The sequence below is a fragment of the Lissotriton vulgaris genome, chromosome 8 (assembly GCF_964263255.1).
Source record: "Lissotriton vulgaris chromosome 8, aLisVul1.2, whole genome shotgun sequence".
In the NCBI taxonomy this organism is placed as follows: domain Eukaryota; kingdom Metazoa; phylum Chordata; class Amphibia; order Caudata; family Salamandridae; genus Lissotriton; species Lissotriton vulgaris.
This window is the reverse complement of record NC_141696.1, coordinates 597,993,193-598,015,464: the sequence shown is the minus strand read 5'-3', so window position 1 is coordinate 598,015,464 and position 22,272 is coordinate 597,993,193. Positions and strand designations below refer to the sequence as shown.

Sequence of the window (22,272 nt, the reverse complement as noted above, 5' to 3'; positions counted from 1 at the left end):
AGATGGCAACAAATGTATTCCTTTCGGCAAAATTATCTGCACAGCATTACAAATCCATTTTTAATTTATATTATACGCCTGACAAGGTTTTGAAATGGCAGGGTGATGCTATTGGGAAATGCTATAGGTGTGGATACATATCTGCAGACGATCTCCATATTTTTTTTGGGTGCCCTCGGTTATCTTTTTTACTTTCACAGATAGAGAATTATCTAACAGCCACTTTAGGGTTTTCCGTTAAACTAAGTGCTACGCAGATAATGCTAGGAGCAGAAATGGGGCCGGTAATATCAGATCTATTACAGCCACATGTAAAACTAATATTCTTAGTTACAGCGGTATACCGACTTTTATTAGCATCTTGGTGGTAACAGCAGGAACACCCCTCTTTTGAACTATGGAGAGCGCGTTTTTTTGCAGTCCATAATATGGAGCATAGTCTGTATGCCCTTAAAGGGCATAGGAAAAAGAAGCTTGGTCAACAGATTTGGGGCAAGATTACTAATCATCTAGAGTCCACTGCTTGATGGTCTATTTCCGGTAACTCTTTTTAAAAAAAATTTATTAGCCCTATATGTATCTGCCTTATTGCATTGTCAATTGTATTTTTTTTTCTCATTACGTATCTAATATGAGTTACATATAATTTCTAAAATGTATTCATTTACTTTTTTTCAATATATTATGTATCTGGCTCCAGGATTATTGATTTATTGATGAATTGATGTAATGAATGTCAATAGTAACTATGTACTCTGCAAATTATGACTCTTTGACGACTAACTCATGTATTTTGCAAAAAAAAAAGTTTAAAAAAAATAAATAAATACGTTTTTTCCTATCCAGGAAACAAGGAAAATGCATTAGCAAACGTCTTATAAGGGTAAGAAAGGAGAAGATGCAACAGCATAACCTACGTAGATCCAATATTTTTTTAAATTATGCCAACCCTCAAAAATAACCACAAAGTACATCTACCGCCAGGTATGCAAGCCAGTGTCAAATACTGTAATACTGAGGATTCCAACACACACTTAAGTTACAATTGCTGATAGCTTAAATTCTGTACCCTTCCACAAACATTACCGTACGCATTATGATGCAACTTAGTTTTTATAACACTACTTTCAAGTGCTGTTAACTTTGCATGGCTATCAAGAAATATTAGCTCCTTTCACAACCGTCATAGCTTACAGTAAATGCTGATACTGACCTTTGTTGTATTGGCACCCCAGAAGTTCCACCTTCATAGCGATTTTCTGGTGCCACATCAACGGATTAATTCTCACAAACCGTGCCGTAATGGGTGGAATAAAATTATTGCGTACTTCTTGATAGTAATTGGTGTTGCCCTGAAATAACTAGGAAAAACGTAACAAATTACATATGCCTAAACATTAGCACCCCCATTACACATACACAAATAGGATTCTTATAGTATCCTCAATCTAGTGTTGACTTTACCATACTTTTATCTATGGCATGCAAAACCCCGGTTTCAAAAAGGATACATTCGGTGAGTTTTTAAAAACTTTTTTTTTTTTTTTTTTACTTAAGGGTTGAAAGACTATGGGAAACCAGCCAGTTATATACATGACAATTCGTCTAAAGCATGATCATCCTCATTCGTGATAAACTCACAGAATATCCCTTATCAAGTAGAGAGGTGGCATACAACTAAACAAGTTACAAAAGCAAATCTGACAGCTTGGAACAAAGCCACCATTCTAATTTCCAAACCTTCATCTTGACTGTAAGCCAATGTCACCAAAGTAGGCTATGAGGAATGCAGCGTGAAAAATTGCACAGTGTTCTGTTAAGCAAAGCGAAGCATATTAGTCAATTGCGTGTTAGGTTTAGTTTCCACTTAAATGTTAATTAAACTGCGGTGAGAAAACACAACTTCTCAACGAGTCATTCAAGTGTATTTATTTTCTTTATATAAATTCCAGTGAGATGGTTTACATCAGATCATAAATGCATTTTGAACAAATAAGTTTACTTTATAAGGAGAACCACAAAAATTAACAAAAGCAAAACACAGAAATTATACACCACATCTCAACATATCTAATGTTGCATGAATAAATTACATCTGTTTGTGTTGCTGTAGTTGCCCCAAATAGGATGGGTATGCCCAGACGTGGGTTCTGTGCTCACTATGCCATTGGATTCAAGCTAGCCTGGCTGATGAGTGATACCACAAAACTGATCCCAGGTTAGCTGGTTTCCAGTCCAAGGAGGACATTGCCTGGCAGTTCGAGCTGGACTGTTCCCATGGGGAGTAGGGTCAAGACTGATTTGCATATGGCTGGGTCCAAACTGGAAAGGCATGGTGAGTAAAAAAGGATGGATTTAGGCCCAGATCTCTGTACTGGGGATGAATGTTTGACAATGGTCAGCAATACGTCATCTTTTTGTGCTGCTGCATGAATTAATGTCCTGGTGTGATCATGACATTAACAAGTGTTCAAGGTTTTCAGACACGCATGCCTCCTGGTATGCCTCTCTGCCTTTAATTATCATTACCCAAAATCCTACATGCTTGTGTGCAGAGAGTGACCTCGCTATTAAACTAAATAACCTAAATCCTCCAACTAATCTAAAATTTCTATGCAAAACTATGTGCAAATTTAAATCTCCGTCACTGAAGAAGACCTAAACTTATGTGAATAAATTAAAGATAAGAACACCTACATTGAAGCAGAAGCAACCGATGAAACAATGTCTAACAGCATCAAATAATTAAAGATTGGGACTATTCCCAGCCCAGATGCTTCTAAGTTAACAGAGTTCTACCAATGTTTCCTGGAAAATCTAAAATTTAAACCATTTTCACCTTCATTGATGTAAAGAGCAGGGCCACTAAAAATGACATTCCAATTTCACTTCTCAATGTGGATTTCAAAATCCTTGCCTCTGGTCTTGAACATGTCCTGCTCTATCTAATTACTACGCATGAAACAGGGTACGTAAATGGAAATATATCCTCTAACACCAGACTATTCTCCAAGATCATTGCCTCAGCAGAGAAAACACTTGAGACTTTGTGGTGCACCATCACCTTAGACAATGAGAAGTCATTTGGTAGAGGAGAATGGATCTAGATTTTGATATCTATAGAAAAACAAGGCAACCTAAAGAGAATCATGGATACTCTTAAAATCCTGTGAAACTAAAAGTACACATTCTGATTAGGGGTTTGATTTCACCAGTACTCAGATTTTATACATGTCAAGTTTCCTTCTCTCCGCATTTCTCTTTATCCGTGCCATGGAATCTTTACTAGAAAGAATAAAAATCACTGACAAAATTTAAGGTGTAAGAATCTGCATATCCAATTCTACAAATTAGTAGTCTAATCAAATAATATGCTCATACATCTAAGCAACCCTAAATATTACGCAGTTAACCTATTACAAGAAATTATAATATGTGCCAAAAGCAAGCTTATAAAAGAAAAACTGAAGTTCTACAACTAACCAGCATGTAAATGAAACAACACTTGGCACAATGTAAAAGTCAGATGTAGTCCATCAGGCTTCACCTATCTACAAATCACTTTTATAAATCACTTATCCAACACATCCAACCTTATCCAGACTTATCAGAGGTTAGCAATGAAAGAACATTCGTATGTCAGCACTCACCTTATCATCGTGGGGGAAGGGTGGACACTATAAATATGATTTTCGCATTCAAAGTTCTATACCAATATGAATGTTTCCTTTTAACTTTTTTCGAAGGGCTACACAAAAATATGACATTTGTATTACATGGTACACAGCCCAAAAAATGTACTTGAAGAAGCTCCATCACCCATGATGAAAAGGAGGAGCTACCTGATAAGGTTTCCAAGTCTATCAGGATGGCATGAGCATATTCCAGAAGTACTATTATCAGTTGGACACAACAGATCCCAACTATATTGAACCCCTTGCAAAGAGGTTAAGCAATTGAATCTCCTGAATACAGAGAACAGAACTACCAAACAATAGCTGAACTTACACACACACACACACGAAAAACACCAAGTAGAAGAAATTCCAAGCCAGCAACGGAAACAACGAGAGGAAAATGAATCAAACACCACCCAGAACATCAGAGGTATAAATGTATATAAAAAACACGGAACTTGTCAAAACTGAACAGTAAAATGTGGGAGACAGCCCTTACATTTTCTATCTGCATTGATTAGTTAATATTCCTCATTTTATACAGACAAGACTGATTCCACCAAGCTGTCCTTTGCAAAGGTAGTCGATAAACAATGCTGTTGTGAAGGCTAAGAAAATCAGTAACACATGCTCTTTAAGTATCCAGGTTTATCCTGATTCAGAAAGTGCATTAATAGGAAGATAGTAGACATCTACAGTCACATTACAAGAAGTCACTATCAGCCAGACTTAAGGTGATCTTGGAAGTACCTACCCACTGCTGGTCCACAGATCAGCCTCCTAGACTCACTAAATGTGATTCTTTACAAAGGATAACCTGAAGCTAGAACTATCCTATCCCTCCAACAAAACACAAAAGAAGTGGGCCATACAAAATACATAGCATTGAACATAAAATAATGAAATCCAGTCTCAAAACTAAAAGGCACAAAGAACAATCAGTATTGACAGGATATCTAAATAACTGCAAAATGCACCTAAGGATCAAAAGCAGCTCAGACAAAGTTGCCAAACCACCAAAAACACATGAAGTCCTTTCTTTTTCTGACACACCTAGGCTATGCTCACTATCACCATGCCAACATAGTTGATCAGTTAACTATGGAATTTTCAACCTCAGTTGACCAGATGCCAATTATTTGCTACTTCTGAAAATGTTTCTTTCAGCAGCGTAACGCAAAACAGGTAAGTAACTGAAGCTTGATGTCCCGCGTGCTTTTCAGGCGGTTGCTGATCTTGCTTGCAGAACTTGTAATTGGGTCTTCCTATTTTACCCTTTGCACTGTTCCTAGGCCTTTTAGCAAACCTACATAAGTCTATTTCTTTTCCATAGTTTGCAATAAAACATTTTCGGTTGTATGGCAGCAACTGCTTGGTTAATCCTAGTATGCCTTAAAGCAGCAACTTCTTTGTTATGGTATGCAATATCTTGGTTTGATAGGCACTGGATGAGCAAATGTGAAACCCATGTAGGTAAATGAGCATAACATTACTTACTGTTCCAGAAGTTCACTGACCAAGAAGAACTATGTGACCGTGAGTGTCCTAAACATTAAACAGCATCTCTTTCCTTTTTCTAGCAATGCAGTCTTCAACTAACCTGAACTTACTGGAATTCGGATAGTTTACCTTTTCCTGTTCGATGTGCGGTTCTTTGTACACAGTCCACTTTTTTCCATCATCACTGTACATAATTCTGTATATCGTCACGTAAAAGTTGTACTGTGCCATGGTGGAGCCAGTTGTTATGATTCCTGTAAAATTGAAGCTTTGTGTTTACACTAGATTAAATTATAGATATACACACAGGCACAAGCCACAGACACATGTATGCTCAGCAATAAGGATATATATGAATTACAGGGCTACCAGCTTTAAACACAAATATACACCAATTCCTACCACGCCTTAGTGGTGCTAAAAGTGCTTTGAGCCTAAAGGAGTCAATCACATGTCACAGTAGTCAGGTCCCACTTAATAATGATTAACGAGGTCTACAAAAAGTGAGCACATTAAGAAATATAGAGATCACTCAGATTGGAAATCAATGTCTAGATGGGGTCGGGGAATCGTATCGCCCGACGCCCGAACCAAGTAGATTTTAATAATGGGCAAGAAGATTTATTGTCCATTTTGTCCAACGGACAAGTAGACATCAAATCACAAAAAATATATGAGCTGTGGCACTCGGGCTCACAGCCAATTAGAAATGCTGCCAAAAAGCCTTTGGAGGCCCTAGCTAGTGATTGGCTGCAGGAATCTTGAGCTAAACGTCCGTGTTCTAGCACGGATTCCACACCGGTGCAGGCCACCTGCTCTTGGAACACAGCTGCTCAACGTTCAAGGGCGGGCGCCGAGGCAGGAAACACTTTTTCCGCTGCCAGGTCCCAGCACTGTGGGCCGAGTGCCCTTGTGGTCTCTCCGCTGCTGATTGCTACGTGGCTCTATCGCCCTGTCCAGTGGGATCTGTCGAAGGCAGGCCACTCATCTTTGGTGCGCTGCTGCGTACTTCCTGGAATCGGGAGTGGCAAGTCGGCGTCTCTCACACACTGTATGCATCCCCAGCAGGCGAGTCAGTCTGATAATGGGTTTTGCGGCGGTCCGAGCCTGAAGAAAAGTATGTTAATTGTAATTCTGCATGCAGTGGTCTGGATTCAGTGAGCATGGGGGCAGGGTCAAATGTGTGGCATGTTAAAATTGTACAATAAGGTGGGAACCTCTCCTATATTAATGTAACAATGGAATCAGTGCAGCGTTGATAATGAGTGAAAACACGATGTAAGTAAGTGTACTATAGAGAGACATTCACCTTTACTTTGTCTCTGCTTTTATGGACGAGGTCTTATTTGGGGGCATGGAGCAAACAATAATACTTTAAACACCTGAAAAGCTTACAGAAAATGCAGCCTTGCAAGATTATGCGTGCGCTGTTAATAGAATTTTTTTTTTTATTGCATCGTTTTCCTGGTGGTAAATAAATTAAGCTAAAGTTGAATAAAGTAAACGCCACTTATGCAGCAGGCAGAAAGTATCTTCGTAATCCAGGCAAAGCTATGTGTGCAGCGTATTTCACACTGGCCACTGTTATGTGGTCCACTCTTGGCATCTGAAACGTTGCAATGTCCACATTTTTGCCCAAGATGAGGTCTTCCTTTACCAATACCCTCCGCCACAGTCTTTATTGCCTTTTCCTTATTCCGTTACCTCCCCCTTCACTTCATGGTTTCTCGCTTAATCAGTGCCCACACTATCTTTTAATCTTGCCACTGCGGCAGAGGAAAAGCCTCACGCCCGTGCCAATTTTTATAGGATGTCAAGAAACGGATTATTCTTCACATTTTGGGCTCATTCCATTTAGCCTGTAACTTTTATTTGGTTGCATTTCTCGTCTCCTGTACCTACTGTAAACCTCCCCCACCATGCATAGTGCTCTGGCAGTTTTTGCTAAATAAGCAGAGCCACTGTAATGAAACGGCAGGGAAGGTCTAAATTATGCGGCAGGGTTGACTAGATTATATAGCCACAAAAATGAGAATTATGTAGCATAATGCAGCACATTTTTGTTGATAGTATTACTTTATTATTTTGACATCTGTACACATTAACACTGCCTGTATAAATGTTTTGCCTCATTACTTTCAGATTAAGACCTAAATACACCAATAGCAATGTAAAAGAGACCAGTCACTACTTGTGATGGGCTTTTTACTGTGAAGCAGGACGTTACCTCCTTTTTAGTAATATTTGATCTGTTTGAGCTAGCATTTACATTTTTTTGTTAAAATATGCAGTTGGGCAGTATGTGTTGGATTATATGGCACATTATGTGGAAAACGCCTCAGCTGTAGAATCTCATAATTAGAGTGGCTCTGTATATAAATCACGTATATACACAGAGGTAGACAGGACCTGGACCATCTTTTGTGTGCAACAATATAAAATGGCTAAAATTGCAGAAGCGACCTCAATATAAAATACAAAATTGTAGGTCTCACAATCACGTTTTATTGACAACTTGGTGAAAATATACAATGTTCCCACCTCAGAATTTTATGCAACCGCAGTAGTGTTGCATTTATATTGCAGTTACGCCAGCAGTAAAAACGAGCCCATACCAGATCCAAGGAAAAGTGACTCTGCCACCTGTGTGAGTATTTGTCCTATCTAGACATAAAGGTTTGTTTTTCTTTCCCTACATGATTTGCCAATGGGTGTTTTTCCTGTGTGCCTGGCTTTGTGCCTTCTTCTTTAATAAATGAAAAACTAAAGAACACTATGTTTAAGTGAATATTTACTATCAAGGTTCATCTCTGTGATAGGTTCAGATTAATTCCACTTTGAATGATTGATAGGCCAGATTAGAGGTTTTGTTTATGTATTTGTGCCTTCTTTATGCATGTGCCCATTTTCGAATATCCAAGCATCATCCCATAGACCCTCCGGAAGCTCAGCTTCTGAAATAAAGAAACTGATTGCACAAGTTGCTGCAATGTTAAAACCGTATCTTTGACCAGGCTTTCCAATACTCGTATGTCAGCATTCAGCAACAGAAGTATAAGGACTTCCCGGAAGAAAAGGGTGGTCAATGGGGTGCTAGGGAGTTTGGAAGGAGAGAGACAAGTGGAAGATAACTTGGTTTTTAAAGAAAAAAGTGTGTACTTTACAAATCTCAGTGAGACAAACATGCACATCTATTGCTGATCTGCACCTCTTCATGTTAGGGAAGCTTACTCTGCTGGTGCCATTATTAACCAGTACTGTGCACAAGAGAAACCTCTACTGCTACTGCTAGAGCTGCACATGCTCCTTGTGTGGTAAATGAACGTGGCGATGTATCAGTAAGTGCACAATAATATGATCACATCTTACCTGCACAGGAGTGTAAACGGAGAGATTGATTTAACTGTCCATTACTGCTTCTTGTGTAGTTGTACTTGTGGATACTCCTTCAGTGAACTAAACATCTCTGCTATGTGATTTCTGCTGCCCCTTGAGCAGTTCATAAACTCCGCTGAGAAGTGGTTATCCCCATCCACACGCTTATCAGAGCATGATCACATGAGAGTATTTTTGAAACTGGACAGCTATGAGTTGGCCCTAGAATGGAGAACACCCTTCTGCCCTACAGGTTCATATTCCAACACAGTCTTTGCCAAATACGCCTTTACGTACTTTTTCCTCTAAATGTGAATATTTGTCACATGCATACTGGTTAATAATCGGGTGCCGTGCACACGGACACATCTGCACACATGCTGCACATCCAGCCAGTACAACAGTTGCATTTAAGGGTGTATGACCATGCACTACATAATCTGACATGTATGGGGAATATATTTGGTATAGTATGTTGGACTGATTGCCGTACCGACCCCACTGTGGTGATTTATGGAATAGGTGGGGCAAGCAGATTTCTTTCCAGGACAAGTAGATTTCTGTAACAGTTTGTCCATTGGCCAAGTAGACTTTTGAAAAATGCCCACACCCCATACCATGATTTATGCATTCAACATGTCTCCTGTGTATGTATTAAGTTAATAAACGGTTAGGTCTGGCTAGCAACAGCTTTAGCTGGTTGTCAAACCTCATGCCCAAAACAAAAAAAGAAAAAACGAGCATTCAGAGAAGGGCTTTAGTTCAGCTCCTATGTTGTCAAGCCTCTTTACAACTATTCAGCATATTATTGGCCACCCACTGTGTTAGTCCATGTAAGAAGAGCTTCCATTGTAGTGCATGGATGAAGTGTTCATGTCCTGCAATGGAAAATTATTATTCTAATATACGTTTCCCACATACCATCCCAGAAGAAATCACCACTATTGCTGTCAGATTGGTCCCTGCGTTAGAAGCAGGAACAGTTTGTGAAGCGGTCTTGGATATCAGACTATTTAGACTGAGTATATTCTATGTTAGAGGTGCAGTCCTATCATTGCCTGCACTTGTGCTTTTTCCTTTAAATGAACTTTTAATAGGAGAGAAATCAGAGAAATAACTAAAGATACTTCTTTAAGCTGTAGATCTACTAATCCAGCCACACATTTATAAGATGAAACAGAATGTGTAATCATTAGAAGGGAGGGAAGAAATCAAAACACTGAATTCAAACAAGACAACCATCGCCTACTGGTTTAGTGGGTCCTACAAAACATTTGTGAGTAAACTTCTTCATAAGTGGTTAAATCATTTTATATGACAGTCAAGTCACAAGTAAGATGGAAGAAGCCAAAATAGCCTTAATTCCTAAACAGACTAAGGACCCATTTTACTGCCCGATATATATCTGCCTAATATGGAATTTAAGATTTAAATAAAATGTTTGGTAAGCTAAGGAAACCTGATAAGGTTTTAAATACACCCAAATTAGGTGGGCTCCGCTTTTTCACAGTCATTGAAACCTTTGGCTACATCTAATGATAGACACACTTTATTAAAATCAATAAACAGCTTTGAAAGATTTTGATGCAGAAAAAGCATCACCGTAGGATCTCTATTAGTGTAATAATAAATACGAAAAATAGGAATGGGAGACAATCTGATGAAATGTATAATAGCTAATTATAAAAATAATACAACCAAGATTTTGTTCAAAGGGTTGTGGGATGAGGAAGACAAAATTAGGCTTTAAAGGGGTGCAAAGCAGGTATGCCCACTTTCTCGCTCTTCTGTTTTTTTTTAATGAAACCTTAAAGGCTTAAATTAGGAATTATAATAAAGGTGCATGGCAGTCAAGTGTCAACAAAGTAGTACAAGCTCCACGCTGCAAGGGTTAGTAGCAGACTTCAAAATTAATTACAGTAAATCGGAACTCTTAAATCAAACTCTGGCAGGCAATCTAAAGGCAAAGCCACTTTTCCAATGAGCAGTAGAGAATGTCAAATACCCAGGGAGTTACATAAAAGATTATCTATATATACTATTTAGAAACAATTACCCACTCCAAATTAACATTAGAGAGGTACTAGCGAAACTGAGTATACTCTATACTTCTGGTTACAAAGAATATTTGAGCGGAAAGAGCGAATATTCTACCCAGACCACAGTAGCTGTTCCCAGTGCTACTTTAAAGTCGCCTGGGTCAAGTTGGCCATAGTTCAGCAAATATACACTTATTACATTTGTCTGTGTGTGTGTTTTCTTTTGGAAGGAGGGTTAACAGTGTGTGCATGCCACAGTCATGCCCACTCGAAGCCTCCAGTACATACTTCTGACCCCTTACCTATAAACTATATCCTATGCAAAATACCTTCTCGTGCATCGTTTCTACTCTGAGAATCAATACAAAATGGCACACTGGTGCGCACAATGGGCACCATGGACAGAATGATCCAAAAAGGCACGTGTACAAGGAAATGTGCCTTCTTCCCCAGGCACAGCCCAGGGTTATCCCTCAGTTGCGCTTGCATCGACTGCATTTAGTTTTGAAGAAAGTGTGTTGCTTTCATCGCATTTCTCATAAAGGCAGATTGTGAGCTACTAGCCATGAGGCTGTTAAGTTACCTAGGGAATACATATACTACACATTGCTTATGTTCTTTACCCTGTATTCTTTCTTTATGTTCACTAATGCTATTTCAATTGTCACTATATATTTTACTATATAACTATATGAAACATATTCTGTACTAAGCTGTTGCATAAAAAAGACCCAAGATAGAACTACATATGCATATTGGGTTTGATAACTTAGGGGGTTGTCGGGGTGCATCTCACTAATAAAATACTGGGTCTATGACAGGACAGATTATATAGGCTTTCATGTCACCTGCCTGTTTCCTAAACATTACAGGGCATATACAGTATGTCCTTATATCCTAGGAGCCAATAGGAATCTAACATGTGCAACCAAAACAGTCTTGCATGTCTCAGTTTATTGTCAAAACAAATGCTGTCAGGGCCGAACATGATCGTAGCGCTAATGATCCCAATATTTTAACTATATCATGAAGTAAAGTTACACATTATTTTCAAATTGTTATTAATGGGAATAGAGTATGATCCCATGTGGACCTAGTGGCGTTAGGAATACCCTACGTGGTACCGAATATGGCTACTGAAAGAAGAGTTGAAAGACATTCTTGAACCATTTAATATGGCCACCTATCAAGGTTTGGGACGAAATAAAAACTCTGCCAATTCCAACTCCTCATGCACCAATACATTTGAACCCAGTTTACACCTACGATGACAAACTTCATGAATGTTTGTCAAACAGAAAGGTTCTCCTGCTTAGATATGTTTATTTGATCCAACACCAACATGTTCGAGCAATGCATCAGTGCATTTCAAATCATCAAACAAAAAGACTCATACATGCACATTAAACACTAGGCATCACAAAAACAACTAGCCAGATAGAAACTAAAAGCTGCATAGTTTGAAAGTGTTTTAATTCGCTCAAAGGTAAACAAAAGCATACATCTCGTTATCCTCGAGAATTTTTTACAGCTTCCAATGACAACCATACTAGAGGAACAACATACAGACACACCATATATTATGTCAAATTTTGCCATGAGCATTAGAAATTGGAATGTAACTTCGTAAAAAGGTGACTGGTGGATTATGTTGAAGAGGATGGAACGCCAGGACAGCGATTGTTCATTTGCAGGAGGGGAAGTTGACGGCTGCAGTCTGGATTATTAGGGTACTCAATTTCATTGCCTCATGAATTTATCCAATGGCATTTACATGAATAAAATGTAGTCTGTGGTAAGGAACCGACTTATATGTTGCAGTGTGATGAGAACAGGTAATGTAAATCCCATAGCCATGAAAAATAAGTGACCCCTGTGATCCTGTTACAAATGCACGATTATTAATAATATGATTCGTAATCCAATATATGTAGAGTAATGAGGGAATCTATTTAAATCTAAGTATTCCATGCATACCCATTTCTCTGCATACCGCTGTTAAAAATAGCCCTTTGTTGACCATGGGGCGGCAGGCTCGCATTTAAAACACAACCTAATTAAAGGAATGCCCTGTACACGGTCCACACAATGAAATCAAAGGATGAACCGGTGGCGTAACAAACGCCCCCCGTGGCGGGCCCTGAACTCTGGGGGCCCCCTCTGGCACTGGCTGGACCCTGGCCAGAGAGCTTTGGACTCGGTCCGGAGTGTGTGTGTGTGTGTGTGTGTGTGGGGGGGGGGGGGGCGCTAGCTACATGTACTTTGCAGCAGGTGGGCACCCTCAAGTACAATTACGCCACTGTGATGAAGAGTAATGTCGAGCTGTGGGATTGGGCAGTAGTCAAGTACTTTTTATCAACAGTTCACTAAGCATGGTTCCAATAACACTTGAATAGTTTACACACAGCGACTCCCAGAAAGGGATTCTGGTGCTTAAGTGGTAGAGATACTGAATCAGACCAGGGAGCCCGGATTCTGGAACAATTCACAACAAGGGAAAATAAAGTATGCTCGATGTCAGAGTTATTAGTCAACAAGCATTTGCAATGCAATAGGTCTCGCATTCACACGAGTTTGAGTTATTGGCATTGTAAATGACAATGCCTTTTATTTATGTTTTGGGTTTTAGGACATAAATAAAAGGCATTGTCATTTACACTACTAATAGCTTAAATCCTCGTAAATGCGAGGCCTATTACATTGAAATAACGGGTCTTCTCGACCGCTTGTTAGATTCTAAATATCAGAGAAAGAGACCAACCTGGGATGCCTTCAAACTAGTGATAAATAGTGAAGGGAAGAAGTTGTGTACGTGTTGTAATTTACACAGACACAAAGTGCAAAGTGAATGTTACATATGATCCGAGCTATAAACACTAACAAAGCGCTCCAACTCCTATCGCTCTGTGATTAAACTGTCGCAGCTCAGGAGGAAGAGTGGGGGGCTATTTCCTGCCCTCTCAGTGATTTGGGTGTGCAGTGTGGCACTCCGTAATGTCATTGTTATCTTTGTCCTAATAAAAAACACTTCAGGTATAGTAGGGCCCTGGCTTCACCTCCTGGTGCAGGGCGGGCTGTGCTTTATGGCAGACATGGAGGGAGGGTCTCGGCTGCAGCTCCGGCCTCATACAGTGGCTCTGCTATTACAAGAGAGCGAGAGGAGCTGATGTGGTGGTATTGGTGGTGGTGGTACTGGTATTGGTTGTGGTGGTATTGGTGGTGGCGGCACTGGTATTGGTGGTGGAGTATTGGTGGTGTGGTGGTATTGGTACTGGTGGTAGTGGTGTTGGTGGTGGTATTAGGGGTGATGGTATTGGCGGTGGTGGTAGCGGTGGTGGTATTGGCGATGGTCATGATATTGATGATTGTATTGATGGTGGGGGTATTGGTGGTGGTGGTATTGGTGGTGTTAATAAAACAGGCTTTTGAAAACAGTTGGTCAGATGGCTTTAGTACAGATGTAACACGGGTGTGCTCTTGTCAGCTTCAGCACATTAGCACAGGATTATGTGCTACCTGGAATTCACGACTTAATTCACTAATCATTTCTAAATCCATTTTACTTCGGGGTTGAAACAGACAAGATAATGCTGGGTTAAAGAGATTGAAATCAGGCACCCGTATTACGTCAGGGGAAATGGACGCATTCCAGGCACACATTTTTTAAGAGAGACACTACGGAAGGAAGACTGAAATATGCCATTGATAGTGGTAGACGCGGTTATCAAATAATAGATTACAAACCAGTGAAAAAGAAAAACAACAACTAGTGACAGTAAAAAGAAATTCTGATGACGCTCTGCCAATGATGGGACAGTGGCGGTCTCCTCAGCCAGTGTGTCGATGAAAGTGTTCCACATTGTAAGACAAAACAAAAGGATTTAAAACTGAGAATATTTCTAAAAGAATGCACTCTTGGCACTGTCAAGGAGAAAACAAAAATTCTGCAGAAGTTAGGTCCATGCAGATTGAAAAAACCGAGTTAACGTCAGGGTACTTGCTTGTATGTTTGTCTGACAAGGTATGTGGCAGTAGATTTCATAACGTTAGAATAATTTATTTCCATCATACCTGCATGCCAGCACTTCTTCAAGATCTTACTGATGCACCTCTAAAAGGTGCCATTGAAACTGAGAACCTTTCAAGAGACATTTGAGATGAATACTCTGGGAGGCAACAGCACGAGGAAGGCCCACTACTGAACAGCACGCAGAGCAAAGCAAAAGACTTGGGGTCCTATTACGATTGCTGACGGACTTTGTCCGCTTGCCACCGTACCAAGAAATACGGCCCGCCATCGAAATTAGGATCCCGCCGGAAAGGAGGCGGTGGCATCCAGCATATATAGCATTGTGGCGGGTGGTGCTGTAAGCAGCACCCGCACAATGCAATATATGCATGTCGCTCATTTGCATGCACACCGTGGCAGGCACTGTGCGGTGCCCGACACATTGTGCATGTAAATGGAGGGGGCACAATGGGTACCCCCAAACCCCCTATACCTCTGGCGGCCCGTAAGTCATCCCTGCCTGGCTTTTCATGGCAGAGTCTTCGCCATGGAAAGCCCTGCACCGCTGCCCATCATAATATGGATGGCGGTGTTTTGCAGACACCGCCACCATACCTGAGCCCTTTTCCGCCAGGTCTCCTGTTTGGCTGCCAGAAAACCAGCAGGCGGTCTTTCAGTCCGCGGGGGTCCCCCACCGCCATCGTAATTTGGCGGGGGAGAATTGGTGAGCGGGCGGTTGGAAACGGCGGGCGGATTGCCACCGCTCCTGTCATACCTGACGCTAATGAGGAAAGGCATTGGTTTAAATTGGCTTTGTACCCCCCAATAGAGGATTGATTTGATATTAGGAAATTGCTGGTGTTGTACAAGTACAGACAAAAGAGATTTGATAACAATATGATGCCCATTAGTGCAATTCACAATGGTACAGACATTGATGTGTTGCTATGTAAACTAAAGGAGCTAAATGTATATGAAAATATTATCATCCAATAACTAGTGTGCAACCACATAAAGACATCTAAACTCCCTCTACATAAATTTGTAAAGGGGTTAGCAGGCAAGGTTGTATGTTTTCCTTTAGATCTGAAGATGAATAAAATTTACACACTAGCGACTGAAGATTCAATTTGCTGAACCAATTGTAGTAGTCTAGTAAAGTCAAATGATTTATTGTTTGATTAATCAAAATCAACAACCATACAAGAAATTAGAACACAATACAATATCAAAAGATAAAATATTACAATGATAAATACGGACCATCATCTTAAAACCACTTAAACTGCAGGTTACATGTACTAAAAGAGTCTCACAGGAGAGGCCTGTGTAGGCCCCAGAATGTAAAGAAAAACAAGCTTTTCCTAGTAAGGTCATTCCTATCTTGTGTCAATTGAATATTCTAATATTGTTTAAAGTCAAGTACTTTTGTTTTGCTTGCCAGATTTTTTTTTTATACCAACAGCGAAAAATGTTGATGTCTGCAAGCATGGAGGGACACCACCTTGATCCGAGTGATCTTAACTTTTTACTGAGCTATGTTTTCTGGGACCAGAGATCTTTCGTTAACCACATCTTTGAAAAGGTGGATCTGAAGGAACTTATTGTTAATTTGGCTTGTTGGCTGTTGATGAGATTGGCACAAGGAGTTGTCTGTCATTGATTGTATTAATTGAAGGATAAGTCTGATCAGATAGATTTGCTTTCCAAGAGATATATTTTGCAGCGACTTCTGAACTCCACTTGATTCATTTCTAGTTACAGTGGATGCCATTTGATCCAATGGAACTTAGGATGCCAGTCGGCCTCAGCTTGCTGGTTTGCCCAGCTGCAGGAGACCTGGCTTCCAGAAAACTTTCTAAGTCCAAATGTAGAGGACTTTCCCGGGACCGACGCCAGGAAGAAGCTGATCAAAACTAAGGCCATTGCAGGCATGGACTTCACCTGCATGGATCTTTCCCTCCCTCACAGACAATTGCACCGGGACCTAGCTCTTCAACAATCCGCCATCATCAAGCCCCGCTTCGGATTCAGTTTGTAGCTTACCCCACCAACGACTCATCAAGGACTACTTTTCTCATCAACTGCCACTTTTTCTCCAATAAAGTTTCAAAGAAGGTCACCTTGTCACCTTTCCACCAGGACCAACCTGGTCCTTGTATCTGACCTGTGATCCATTGCCACCAGCCTTAACTTTTCACTATGACCCGGTTTAGCCCCACTGGATAACCACGTTGGTGCTTTGTGCTTTTTGGGCATTACATTTAATTCAAATGTTAAAAATTCATATTTACCGTTCTACTTATTGGAGTTTTGACATGTTGGTTTCATTTGATTTATTAATATATTCTCTATGTTATTTTGGAAATTAGTTTGGAAATTTTCTTGTGCTCCGTTTCACTTTCTTACTGTTTGAGTACTGCATAAACACTTTACACGTTGCTTCAGAGCTAGCCTGACTGCTTTGTGACAAGCTACCAGAGGGTTAAGCACAGGTATATTGAGGGGCTTTAGTGGTGCACCATCACAAGGACTGTAATTATTATTTGAGGTTCGGTTTCACCCTTTCTCAACTAATATTCCAGTTTCTTGCAAGAAGCTCCTGCGGAGGGAGTGGACCCTTTGTTTCCCTTGAGTGGCCTGTCCTGATGTGCTGATGAGAGCTTGGTGCAGAACTTTACACTTATTGTGCTTATGTTCTGGGTACCCCTGCTTGGAGCCATCATCTTCATTATCTACTGCAAGGAGTCATTACCTTCCACAAAGAATCTGAATGCACTGCAAAGAAAAACTTAATTATAAAAAGAAGCCAGGCCAAACTATTTAGTAAACACAGACAGTAAATCCACTTCCCCAGTCTAAAAATTCCATATAATAGCAGGTCCCAAAGATACCCTCTTTGTTCCAGTTTGAGCAGCTTCACTGCCCGAGAAAAGCTGCTGTATTCCAGGACTGATGTCACTGATGGTCAGTCTCCTGAAGGTGAAGGGATATCTCCTGGTTTCAGCACGTTTTTCGGAAGCGGTCGGTCTGCTAGTGATCCAGGAGCTGCCTGCCTGTTACCAGAGGGAAGGAGGCCCTTGTCCTGCAACAGTCTGCATGCCCATGGAGGAGAGTCCAGCTTATGTATGGGCGCAGTGTGCGGAGCAGTGCAGAGGAAAGAAAGGAAATGTGGAAGAGTGTTGAGAAGTTTTCGTCTCCTTGCCAAACAGCTGAGTTTTGTCAGACTAAAGGGAGGTTGTTTACAAATTGTCAGTCAACTGTAAAGTAAGGACTGCCAGATTCGGTCATCAATGTGGAGAAAGATGCAAATGTACTGTGCTGACTCCACCTTTGTTTCTCTTCAGTGATTATATAAGCACCCTGGAGGTTTCAGAAGGCCACGGTCCTATTGAGGCCTCAGACATTTCAGCCAGGGGATAATGGACAAAAGAAAGTTGGGCTACCTGAAAGAGCTCGGGGAGCACGATGACTTGCCCCAAGCCCCATCCAGCAAGCACATGGTAATAGAGTGTGTTCCACATCTGGAATTTCCATATGCCTAAGAGACACCAACTGTGAACTTTGACTAACAGAGTTTGATGGCACAATTTAATGAACATTGCTATCCCCACACTCTTACGGGTCACAGAATGCTTATGAGATGCTCCTCTGCAAGATGGCGAGCCTGCATTTAAGCTTTAATTGGATTTACTTACATGTTCCCATTCTTTAGAGAACTTGTCGCTCTCACAGTGTATCCCTGTAAACCTGCTTATTCCCTGTAAACTGTATTAATTTATGTTGTGGTTTAAATACTTATTTTATAGGAAGATAAGCACTGGTCACTGGTCTGTAAATTACATCATTGCTTCTACTGTGTGATTGTTCGAATTTTGAGTCTCTAGCCACGCTACCTCCCTGAGACACCTTGGACTACTCACCCTTACTACCCTGACAGTCAAGAGTGGAAAGGGTGTACTTGACAAAGTTTGGAGATCCCTAACATGATGCGTCCTAGGACACCAGTGGCAATTAACCTCAACCACCATGGCTCTGCTCCTGTAGCCTCGCTCTGCCCTGTGGATGCCCAAATGGGGTCTGCCACTCCCCATCCAGAACAGTATGAGAGTCCAGTCAAAGCGCTCATAGGCACCATATGTCAAAGAAACTGATGTAAAATAATGAAAAGAAAAGAAGATCTTGGGCAAGGAGCTGAAAAGTAAAAAAAATGCTTTTAAAAAAAGAAATACTGGAAGAGAATGTGGGGTTTCGCCTTTCAAACAAAGTATGGCCTGTTACGAAAATGTTACTGTGAATCCACTCTTTGCGCCAGACCCACTGTGAATGCGTGCAAGAAGGGAGGCAAGTGCAAAAAAGTAAAGAGAAGAATTGGAGAAATTTAGACATGCAGTAAATGTACATACACCATGCATTCAGCAAGCAGTGTCTCCTCTCCAGTCTGCCAGAAAAAACAATACAACAGGATGTAGTAAAAAATTGCAGTTAAAAATTTTTTGAAAACGAGAAACAAACATACTGTATAAAAGCAATGGCGCAGACATGTGCAAAAAAAGCGCAAGCGGTGTTTCAATAATCCCCATGGCTTTATTAACAAACTCCAAAATCCTTCCCACATTTGTGATATGTAATAAAACTAGATTATGTAAACGGCAATCCGATAAAATATACATGCCATTCATAAAACTTTAAAACGTGTAAAGACGACACATTAATAAGCACTGCGAAACCCTAACAGCCTCAAAATGGGCCCGTGCGTGTTCTGAGGAGCCTGTTGACACTGTTTAATTGGACGTGTTACAGCTGAGGATTAAAGAGCGGTAATTTGTGTGTGCTATTTGTGAGACCAGATAAACCCGCTGCTTCTTAGTTTCGATAAGAAACACTGACTTTCATTAAGCTCCTGAAACACAGCGGAAAATTAAAAGCACTTAAGTACCCCGGGGATCAATACTGCCCATCAAACAACGATTTATTCACCCGTTTGGCTTGCAGTCACTCAGGAAAGCGTGGAGAGGCGACGAGCGGAGTTAAACACATCTTGACAGCGCCCTCAGCGTTACTTTCGCAACGCCTGGCTCTGAAGAGCGCGCTCGGCTTAGAACGCAACGCAAGCAGTGACGCCGGTGATCCAGTTCACGTGGATATCTTCCCTCGCTTGAACACAAATGCTTGTCACTCTCATCGCTTTCATAAATGTCTTACAAAGATAACGAGGCTCTCTAGCATCATTTTGACGTCATCATTATGGTACATTACAGACCTGACAACTTTAGAACAAGCGAAGGATAACGTCATGAGCGTGCGAGCATGCACCTCAGCTGTACGGGCGGGCGCACACTCAGTCACGCTGCGCGTCTCCATGTGCCGTGAGCGTGCACCTCGGACGTCTAGGAAACTCGTCATGGAGAGCCCCGCCTGCTGCCGAGCCTGAGCCGCTGACCCTACACACCTGAGGAGGAAAGACCGGCCTGGAGAACAGAGGGGGGGAGTCCTGAGTCAGCCCAGTGAGTAGGGGGACTGTTTTTTGGTGCATTAGGCTAGCGAGACAGGAGATGGGCACTTCGAGTGTGTGGATGCACGTGTGTGTGACTGTGCTTGTGTGTGCGCCCGTGAGTAGATTGGGGGTGTGTGTGTGTGTGAGCGTGTGTATGCAGTGCGTGTGTGTGTGCCTGCATGTGTGTGTGTGCGCGTGACTGAAAGAGGCATGGCTGACTCTGACTGAGATGTGCACGGCGGGGCTATCATTGCTCGTCCCCCAGTCTATGTCCCTTCAGACCCATCTCAGCAGCAATAGGTCTCGAGCGAGACCTAAAAAGGATTTCAAAGGGACATTTCATTTTAACTGATCACGTGTATCTCTGTAGTTTTTGCCCTGCTCCCCTCATTCACAAATATTGTCCGAAATACTTCAACCAATCAAAAGATACTTTATTCGACTCAACTGAGCCATGAAAGTTTGCATAAAATCATATACACTTCCACAGAGGACTAAACATGCATTAAACAAGCATTAGAAATGTAATCGGGCTCGGATTTATTTGAGTTTGAGCTAATGGCATTGTAAATGCCAATGTATTGTTGCTATGTGTTATGGAGTGTGTTCATGTGGTGTGTACTGCCAGTGATCTCCTTGTGAGTGTGCGAATATTGCACCACTTGCCTGTGATGTCCTTCTTGTGAGTGTGAGAAGCTTGCACCTCTGCTGCCTGTGGTCTCCTTGTGAGTGTAAGAAGCTTGCACTGCTGCTGCCTGTGATGTCGTTCTTGTGAGTGGGAGAAGATTGCACCTCAGCTGGCTGTGGTCTCCTTGTGAGTGTATGCGCTGTCATCGCTAGCCTGTAGATATGCACTGTCATCGCTAGCCTGTAGATATGCATTGGCTTCACTAGCCTGTAGATATGCACCGTCATCGCTAGCCTGTAGATATGCACTGTCATCGCTAGCATGTAGATATGCGCTGTCATTGCTATCCTGTAGATATGCGCTGTCGTCGCTAGCCTGTAGATATGCATTATCATCGCTAGCCTGTAGATATGCACTGTCATCGCTAGCCTGTAGATATGCTCTGTCATCGCTAGCCTGTAGATATGCACTGTCATCGCTAGCCTGTAGATATGCATTGGCTTCACTAGCCTGTAGATATGCACCGTCATCGCTAGCCTGTAGATATGCATTGGCTTCACTAGCCTGTAGATATGCATTGGCTTCACTAGCCTGTAGATATGCGCTGTCATTGCTATCCTGCAGATATGCACTGTCATCGCTAGCCTGTAGATATGCTCTGTCATCGCTAGCCTGTAGATATGCACTGCCATCGCTAGCCTGTAGATATGCATTGGCTTCACTAGCCTGTAGATATGCACTGTCATCGCTAGCCTGTAGATATGCACTGTCATCGCTAGCCTGTAGATATGCATTGGCTTCACTAGCCTGTAGATATGCACTGTCATCGCTAGCCTGTAGATATGCATTGGCTTCACTAGCCTGTAGATATGCGCTGTCATTGCTATCCTGCAGATATGCACTGTCATCGCTAGCCTGTAGATATGCTCTGTCATCGCTAGCCTGTAGATATGCACTGCCATCGCTAGCCTGTAGATATGCATTGGCTTCACTAGCCTGTAGATATGCACTGTCATCGCTAGCCTGTAGATATGCTCTGTAATCGCTAGCCTGTAGATATGCGCTGTCATTGCTATCCTGTAGATATGCGCTGTTGTCGCTAGCCTGTAGATATGCATTATCATCGCTAGCCTGTAGATATGCACTGTCATCGCTAGCCTGTAGATATGCGCTGTCATTGCTATCCTGTAAATATGCGCTGTCGTCGCTAGCCTGTAGATATGCATTATCATTGCTAGCCTGTAGATATGCACTGTCATCGCTAGCCTGTAGATATGCACTGTCATTGCTAGCCTGTAGATATGCATTGGCTTCACTAGCCTGTAGATATGCATTGGCTTCACTAGCCTGTAGATATGCACCGTCATCGCTAGCCTGTAGATATGCACTGTCATCGCTAGCCTGTAGGTATGCATTGGCTTCACTAGCCTGTAGATATGCGCTGTCATTGCTATCCTGTAGATAGGCACTGTCATTGCTAGCCTGTAGATATGCATTATCATTGCTAGCCTGTAGATATGCACTGTCATCGCTAGCCTGTAGATATG

The 22,272-nt window shown here is 41.5% G+C and overlaps 1 protein-coding gene across 1 annotated transcript in view; it reads right to left on the bottom strand.

The window, feature by feature from the left end:
- The window catches only part of DCBLD2 (discoidin, CUB and LCCL domain containing 2), a 540,831-nt gene that overhangs the window by 171,760 nt on the left and 346,799 nt on the right, over positions 1 to 22,272 (bottom strand). The window contains exons 9-10 of the mRNA XM_086934447.1: positions 5,307 to 5,431; positions 1,214 to 1,361 (exon numbers count right to left, since the gene is read on the bottom strand). Coding sequence (XP_086790573.1) covers positions 1,214 to 1,361; positions 5,307 to 5,431 — 273 coding nt within the window. The remainder of the gene's footprint in view (positions 1 to 1,213; positions 1,362 to 5,306; positions 5,432 to 22,272) is intronic.